The sequence below is a fragment of the Panicum virgatum genome, chromosome 1N, assembly GCF_016808335.1.
Source record: "Panicum virgatum strain AP13 chromosome 1N, P.virgatum_v5, whole genome shotgun sequence".
Classification (NCBI taxonomy): Eukaryota; Viridiplantae; Streptophyta; class Magnoliopsida; order Poales; family Poaceae; genus Panicum; species Panicum virgatum.
Genome location: NC_053145.1, coordinates 60892586 through 60901691, shown reverse-complemented (window position 1 = coordinate 60901691; position 9106 = coordinate 60892586). Strand labels below are relative to the sequence as shown.

At 56.3% G+C, this 9106-nt stretch overlaps 1 protein-coding gene across 1 annotated transcript; it reads right to left on the bottom strand.

The window, feature by feature from the left end:
• Positions 1-6706: 6706 nt before the first annotated feature.
• Positions 6707-9106, bottom strand: LOC120653738. The gene is made up of 2 exons (XM_039931415.1): positions 8179-9106; positions 6707-7224 (listed from the first exon to the last, which is right to left on the bottom strand). Exons 1-2 carry the CDS (start codon positions 9104-9106, stop codon positions 6707-6709), a joined length of 1446 nt encoding a protein of 481 aa, XP_039787349.1.

Here is a 9106-nt window from a genome sequence, read left to right as displayed (position 1 = left end):
CATGCTTCAGCCCCGTAGACCAGGAAGAACGGAGTCTCCCCGGTGGCTCGGCTGGGTGTGGTCCGGTTGCCCCATAGTACGCATGGAAGCTCGTCAACCCATTTGGCACCATGCTTCTTCAAGCAGTTGTAGGTGCGGGTCTTGAGTCCCCTGAGGATCTCTGCATTCGCTCTCTCAACCTGTCCATTGCTGCGGGGGTGTGCTACGGACGCAAAGCATAGCTGGATGCCGATGTCCTCACAGTACTCTTGGAAGAGTCTGCTTTTGAATTGGGTCCCGTTATCCGCAATGATGCGGCTTGGGACGCCAAATCTGCACACAATGGACCTGAGGAAGGCGACTGCTGATTTCTTAGTGATATTCACCACAGGGGTAACTTCCGGCCACTTGGTGAACTTGTCGATGGCGACATAGAGGAACCGGTACCCGCCGACAGCCCGGGGGAATGGCCCCAGGATATCCACACCCCACACAGCGAATGGCCATGAGGGCGGAATCATCTGCAGAGCTTGAGCCGGGGTGTGAATTTGCTTTGCATAGAATTGACATGCTTTGCAGGACCTTACCAGCTCAGCCGCATCCTGGAGTGCTGTTGGCCAGTAGAAGCCATGCCGAAAGGCCTTGCCAACAAGCGTGCGAGAGGAGGAATGACTTCCGCACTCACCTCCATGGATCTCCGCGAGCAACTCGCGGCCCTCTCCCTGGGAAATGCACCGCATGAGGACACCGTTGGCGCCACGGCGGTAGAGATCCCCTTCTACCACCGCGTAGCGTTTAGCCAACCGGACTATGCGCTCAGCGGACACATCGTCATCAGGGAGGATGTTATCTTTCAGGTAGTCCCGGATCTCGGAGATCCATGCATCGGGAGCTCCCTGAGAAGGTGGGTGTGGCTCTGAGAGGTCACCAGGATCCTCTACAGGGCACACGGCCCAGGTTGGGCGCCACAGGTGGAGTGCTGCCGGGACCGCTGGCTTTGAGGTGCTAGCTTGATCCCCTTCACCCAGCTCGACAGGCTGGGCGGTAGGTCTCTGCAGCCGTCTTTCGAAGACACCTTCAGGCACGGGAGCCCAGGTAGATGCTCTCGCAGAGAGATCATCTGCTGCTGAGTTGTGCTCGCGGGGAACGTGCTGTAGTTCCAAGGCGTCGAAGTCCTTCTCGAGCTTCCTCACGTGTATGAGGTATGCCGCGAGCTGGGGATTGTTGCAGTTGCAATCCCCTCGGACCTGCTTGATGATTAGCTGGGAGTCCCCCTTCACCAGAAGCTGCCGGACCCCCAATGAGAGGGCTTGCGTCAGGCCAAAGATCAGAGCTTCGTACTCCGCCATGTTGTTGGTGGCCTTGAACTCAAGGTGCACCATGTACTTCAGCTGATCTCCGTTTGGGTCGATGAGGACCACACCAGCCCCGGCCCACTTCTCGCGGGCGGACCCGTCAAAGAAGAGTGTCCAGTGAGGCTCGGTGAAGACTGGTGCCCTGATTTCCGGCTCCGGGGGTCCAGCGTTGACGACCGGACCCCCAGGATTGCTTGGGGAAGGAGTCCACTCTGCTATGAAATCAGCCAGGATCTGGCTCTTGATTGCATGGCGTGGCTGGAAGTCCAGTTGGAACTCTGCCAGCTCTGCCGCCCACTTGGCGATATTGCCTGTGGCGTTGGAGTTGTGCAGGATCGCTCTTAACGGGTAAGAGGTCACTATGACAACTCAATGTGCCTGAAAGTAGTGGCGCAGTTTCCTGGACGCAATTAGTATCGCATAGATAAGCTTATGCGTCTCAAGATACCTGGCCTTCGCCTCATGGAGGACTTCACTGACGTAGTAAACCGGCTTTTGGACAGTCCGGATCCTGGTTACCGGGTCCGGCACGCCCTTATCCACCACATCAGGTCCTTGGGCCCCCAGCGGCTCCGGGCTCCCACTGGCACAAGGCTCGTCCGGACCCCCTTGTGCGGGGTCCGGGGCTTCAGGCAGAGGTGAGGCTGACGGGCCCCCGTGTCCGGGGTCCGGCTCACCATCTTTGGCCGGGGAGACCCTGGTGTCCCCCTGGCGAGCTTGCTCCGCCCTCTCGACGACCAGCACCATGCTGACTGCCTCCGCAGACGCAGCAAGATACAGAAACAACGGCTCACCGGGCTCTGGAGCCACCAATACTGGCAGCGAGGTGAGGTGTTGCTTCAGCTCCTGGAAGGCCTGTTCAGCCTCTTCGGTCCAAATAAATGGACCGGACCTCCTCAATAGTTTGAAGAAGGGGAGGGCCCTCTCAGCTAGCCTCGATATGAAGCGGCTAAGAGCAGCGAGAGATCCAGTGAGCTTCTGGACATCCTTGATGCGGCCAGGAGGCCTCATCGCTTCGATCGCCTTGATCTTGGCTGGGTTTGCCTCGATGCCTCGATGTGAGACCAGGAAACCCAGCAGCTTCCCTGCTGAGACGCCGAAGATGCACTTCTCGGGATTTAGCTTCGTTCGCGTGGCGCGGAGCCGGTCGAAGACGAGGGACAGGTCCTCCACTAGTGTTGACCCTACCTTAGTCTTGACCACAATGTCATCGACATAAACCTCAACAACATCTCTAATCAGATTACAGAAGGTTTTGTTCATAGCTCGTACAAACGTGGGTAAGGCATTCCTTAGACCATACGGCATGACAATGTAGCAATAAAGCTCATCTACTGTTACAAAGGCAGTATGCTTCCTATCCTCTATAGACATCTGAATCTGGTGGAAACCAGAGTATGCATCTAGGAAAGACAAAAGGTCACACCCGGAGGTGGAGTCCACGATCTGATCGATACGTGGAAGAGGATAGGGGTCTCTAGGACATGCCTTGTTGAGACTGGTGTAGTCGATGCACATCCGAAGCTTCCCGTTGGCCTTTGGGACGACGACCGGATTGGCCAACCACACGGGGTGGTGGACCTCCTCGATGAAGCCGGCATGTAGGAGCTTGTGGACTTCTTCGCGGATGAAGTTTTGTCGCTCCACGGACTGCTTCCGAGGCTTCTGGCGCACCGGCGTGGCGTCGGGGTAGATCCTCAGATTGTGCTCGATCACTTCCCTGGGGATCCCGGGCATCTGTGACGGTTCCCAGGCGAACACGTCGACATTTGCCCGGAGGAAAGCGATGAGCGCGTCTTCCTATTTCTCTTCCAGGTTCCCCGCGATACGGGTGGTCCTGGTGGAGTCCGCTCAAATCTGCACCGTCTTCACGGGAACATGGTCCGGATCGGACGGTTGGACCTTGGGAGCCTTTGCAGGCGCCTTGGGCTGCGAGGTGGACGGATCCTCCTCGGAACGCGCAGCCTCTGCCGCCAGAGCATGCAGCCTCTCAACTGCAGCGACGGCAGCGGTGCGGTCGCCCTGCACGGTGAGGACTCCGGCAGGGGAAGGCATCTTCAAGACCAAATACCCATAATGAGCAATGGCCATGAAGCGGTAGAGCGCCAGCTGGCCAATGATGGCGTTGAACGGGAGGTTTACTTCCGCAACATTGAACAGAATGCTCTCTGTGCGGAAGTTCTCCTCGGTCCCGAACGTGACCGGCAGTGTGATGCTCCCCAGAGGGAACACCGGGTGTGGGCCCACTCCAGAGAATGGGCGAGAGGGAGTCAGCTTGGACTCCGGGATCTGCAGCTGCTTGAACGCTGCATAGCTGATGACATTGAGGCCTGCCCCATAGTCAATCAGCACGTGATAGAGCCTCACGTTGGATATGACAGGAGCTGTGACTAGAGGTAGTACACCAGCTCCGGCCATATTCTCCGGGCAGTCGGATGGCCCGAAAGAGATGGTGGTGTTCATCCACCTCTGGTGCGGCGCCGCCTTCGGGACCCCCGGCTTCACCGAGAGGACCTCCCGGCGAAGGGTCTTCACATCCCGTCGGGAGACAAGCTCCCAGCTTCCGCCGTACATTACGTACAGCTTCTTGCGGCGGTCGCCGTTGTCAGAATCGGAGTCGTCGTCGTGGTAGACGCCCTTCAGCTCTCGAGCGGGGGATTGGTACCCCAGCTCCTTCTCCCCGGCGGCGGCCCCGCTGTCGGAGGCCTTCTCCTTACCGGCCCGCTGGTGAGGAGGGGGTGAACCGTCCTTGGAGGACTGCTCACGCCGCCCACTGACCCGCTTCGCGAGCTTCTGGATCTCACGGCAGTCAGCGGCACTGTGGCGAGCGGTGGGATGCACTGGGCATGAACCTCCGCTTCCACCTTGCGGGCGAGGGCGTTTGCCGTGTGCATTCTGGCCCCCAGCCGCTGCTGCCGCAGCTGGTGTCGCTGCTGGCGCCGCCGCTGCAACGACTGGTCCACCAGATTGCAGTTCTCCGCGATTCCGGTTCTTGTTCTTCTTCTTCTTGCCACCGCCCTGAGCGGTAGCACTGGAGCCGCCAGCCTTGGCGTCTCCGCTTTGGGGGGCTAAGTGCCATGCACGACCCTCAGCGGCCCTGGCACACTTGTCTGCCAGGGAGAAAAGCGTAGTGACGCTTTCCACCTCGTGCGTCGCCAGCTTCTCGAGCATCTTCTCGTCACGTACCCCCTGGCGGAAAGCAGTGATAATAGATGCGTCTGAGATACGAGGAATGGTACCCCGTACCTTGGTGAAGCGCGAGATGAAGGCCCGTAGCGTTTCTCCGGGCTTTTGCCTTACGGTGTGGAGGTGTGCCTCCACACCATGCTGCTGGTACGCACTGGCGAAGTTCGCTGTGAACCTCGCACAGAGCTCTTCCCAAGACTGGATCGTCCCAGGTGTGAGGTTCATGAGCCAGGTCCGGGCTGGCCCAGACAAGGCTACATGAAAGTAGCTTGCCATGACGGCGCCGTTACCACCAGCCGCTGTGATGGCAGTAACGTACACCTGCAGGAACTCCGACGGGTTAGTGGTACCGTCGTACTTTTCCGGCAGGTGGGGGCGGAACTTGGATGGCCATGCCACTGCTCGGAGGTGGTCCGCCAGCGCAGCGCAGCACACCCCAGCAACTGGTGCGCCTGGCTGTATCCGGGCGTTCACCGGGGGCTTGGGTGCCACCACGTCCAAGTCGGCGTTGAGGTTACGGCCCTCAATGTTAAGACGGCGCTTTCGCGCCCTCTCAATGGAGACGCGGGCATCCTCTCCCGCGCGCCGGCGGTTGAGCTCCGCCCGCAGGTCTTCTGTTCGTGCACCCCTCACGGTAGGGGAGGGCACGGACGCCGACGCACCGCCCTGACGCTGGTGGTAAGGTACCACCGCATTGCCGGGCGGAGGTCGTTGCCCAGTCCTTGCAGAACTGGGGGAGGCCTGAGCCAGGTGGAGGAGACGGTCAACGTCGTCCCGCCACTGCTTCAGGGCGTCTGGCGAGGCTGCCTCAGCCGGGGGGTTGAGAAGCAACTCCCTAGCCGCTGCCAGCGCTCCGCCGCTCGCAGCTTGTGAGGGGGCCCTTGATGGGCGCCCTGACTCTTGCCGGCGAGCAGCGCGCGCTGCCGCCGACGGTGGCTGCTCCACAGGCACAGTTGCCCCTGGAGCAGGAACACGAGGAGCGTGTGGCGTGGAGGACACCACACCCTCCGTCATCTCTACGTCGTCCACACGAACCATGGGGACGATGAGGAGATGAACTGCGACCAGCTAAAGAGGCCCCCTACCTGGCGCGCCAAATGTCGTGGAGCTGCAACCACGGCCGGGTGGCGGAAGGCACCCGCCCTAGCCCAGAGGGTGTATACTCGGGGGTTAGCTAGTCCCAGAACGATCTCACTCAAGAACACGATGAACACAGCAAGATTTAGAGTGGTTCGGGCCGCCGGAGCGTAATACCCTACGTCCACTGTGTGTTGTATTGCCTCCCCACGAGAGTGTGAGAGCTGCGAGAGCTTGTGTCCGTCCCGAGCTGTCCTATACACAGCGAGTGCCTCCCTTTTATATCTCAAGGGAGGCGCGTACATGGCTGCCGGGACCCCGACAAGTGGGCCCAGCGATGCGGTATAAAATATAGTACTGTCCATCATTATGGCGTTGCAGGCAAAGGAGATCTTTCTCTGGATATCTTTGCCTGCTCTTGGAGTCTCCCGTTCAGCATGTCTAGGTGCTGTCTTGTCGGAACGGCGCCCGTCGTAGCCAGCGGCATCGCTTGCCACGTAGCTGAACGGCTGTGTAGGGAGCGGTGTAGGCGGTATGATGGAAAAGTGTCGTGCCGTCGTATCCATTTAATGCGGCTGACAGGCTCTGCGCGGGCGCGGAACAGGCGGCTGCACTGTGCACCTTGGTAATACGCGGTGCACAGCGGGGCCTGACAAAGGCTGTCCCGCATGCTGCGGCGGCAGAGCATGCGTCAACCATCCGCATTAAATGCGGTGGGTGGGCGAGCCCCCTTGCGGAGGACTCGCGCACGAGCCCGCGCCCGTGCCTCCGGGACACGTGGCGGCTCCGGACCCCCGCACGGTAAGGGGGGGTCCGGACGGCGCAGGAGGTCCCGGACCCCTATGGGGGGTCCGAGGCCTCGGCTGTCAGCTCGGAGCTTCCCTTCCTTAGAGACACGTGGCGTCTCCGGACCCATCCCCAGGCGGGGAACGGGTCCGGGGCCGTTGGCCTGGTGAGGGAAGAGCCTGACCGGAGGGGCCTGGCTACTCCGTCCTTACGCGTAGTTACGGATAACTACGCGGGTCCTGTCTTGCTGCGGTAAGAGTGGGTATCCCTGCTACAGGGTACTGACAATGACGCTTCAATTGGCGTGAAGCATAAGTGATGACTTAGCATTCTTGCATAAGAACACAATCGAGTCCGATTCTAGATGCATCAGAATATACATCAAATCCCTTGGTGATATCCGGTTGAGCGAGAATCGGAGCAGTGGTGAGCTTGGTCTTGAGGGTTTGAAATGCATTCTCACAAGCATCGGTCCACTTGAATTCCACACCCTTCTTTGTCAACTCGGTCATAGACTTGGAAATCTTGGAGAAGTTCTCAATGAACCTACGGTAATAACCCGCAAGTCCAAGAAAACTCCGGATCTCACTAACATTTTGGGGTTGCTTCCAATCAAACACATCCTTCACCTTGCTTGGATCCACCGCCACACCATTATTCGAAAGGATATGCCCAAGAAAAGCCACTTCCTTGAGCCAAAACTCGCACTTGCTAAACTTGGCATAGAGACGATGATCACGGAGCTTTTGAAGAACAATGCGAATATGCTCGGCATGCTCTTTCTCGGTCTTGGAGAAGATAAGAATGTCATCGATGAAAATCACCACAAAGACATCAAGCTCTTCAAAGAAAATAGAATTCATGAGATACATGAAATATGCCGGGGCATTAGTTAACCCAAATGACATAACTGTGTACTCATAAAGCCCATATCGAGTAGAGAAAGCCGTCTTGGGAATATCCTCCACTCGAATTTTAATTTGATGATATCCCAAGCGAAGATCAATCTTGGAAAAGAATTTAGCACCCACTAATTGGTCAAATAAAATGTCAATTCTAGGAAGAGGATATTTGTTCTTCACGGTCACTTCATTCAACAGCCGATAGTCCACACACTTCCTTAGGCTACCATCTTTCTTTGAGACAAATAGAACCGGGCACCCCCAAGGTGAGGAGCTCGGACGAATAAATCCCTTGTCAAGAAGAATTTGTAATTGTTTCTTCAATTATGCTAGCTCATTGGGAGGCATACGATAGGGCCTTTTAGATACCGGGGCCGTTCCAGGGAGTAGCTCAATGACAAACTCAACTTCCCGGTCGGGAGGCATCCCCGGTAATTCCTCGGGAAATACATCCGGAAATTCGCACACTACCAGAATTGTCTCTAACTCCGGCAAAATAGTGGCATTAAGAGCATGAAGTTGAGAATCAAGTTTCTCATAGAGATAAAGATTAACTCGCACTCCGAAAGGGTGCCTAAGTTCAATAGATCGAGGATCGCACCGAATAACCCCATCATATTTAGTCATCCAATTCATCCCAATAATGACATCCAATTCTTCTAGATCAATGACCACAAAATTTACCATGAAATTCAGCCCCGAGACTTCAAGTTGAGTTAGGTTGACCACTTCTTTAGATACTAATGTTGCTCCGGGAGCATTAATGATAAATGGAGTAGGCACTACCCGGATAGAAAAATTATGTTCTATGGCAAACTTTTTACTCATGAAGGAATGAGATGCACCGGAATCAAATAATGCTCGAGTGGGTTTAGAATTGATAGAGACCATACCAACAAGAACTTGCATATCCTCACTAGCTTCTTCCGCCGTGATATGATTCAACTTGCCACGTTTGGAATTTTGACCATTCCTCCCATCTTGGCGAGGAGGAGGAGTTGGTGGATTTGGAGTATTGCCAGCTCCACCCTTTCTTGGAGAGGGACACTCACAAGAGATGTGGCCTTGCCCGCCACAATTGAAGCATGGCCCACGAGAGGTATTTCCACCACCGCCTCCTGGCTGCCCCATAGCACGAGGAAGTTGACCTTGGGGAGCCGGAGGATGGCGTGCCATCCACATGGGTTGAGGAGCACCAAAACCCGGCGCACGGGGTGGAGGAGGAAGTCCCGTGCGGGGGCGTTGCGGGTTACCACCGGTTGAAGAAGAGGCAGCCCGCTTGCGGTTCTCCATATCAATCTTGCGATTCTCATTTTCAAATGCATTCATCTTGTACTCAGCCTTGATCGCCTTGCTAACCATGTCATTGAAATCCCGAAAATCCGTGGTAGAGAGATGATATTGGAGCTTCAAAGACAACCCATTCATGAAATTATCTTGCTTTTTGTCATCCGTGTTGATATCCTCCAAAGCATATTGGGTAAGATAGTTGAAGGTGTTGATATACTCCATCACGGGCTTGTTGCCTTGGCGCAACCTACGGAACTCATTCCTCTTAATGTTGAGCACACTCTTGGGAATGTGGTATGCACGAAAAGCCTCACGAAATTCAGCCCAAGTCACTTGGTGACCTTCACCAACTTGTGCCATGTATCCATGCCACCAAGCTCCTGCGGCATCACGAAGTTGATGAGCCGCATAATTGACCTTCTCTTGATCATTGCACTGAATAAGACCAAAATTTTGCTCTATGGCACGCAGCCAAAAATCAGCATCCAAAGGCTCCTTTGATCCACGAAAGATAGGAGGGTCGGTGGCCAT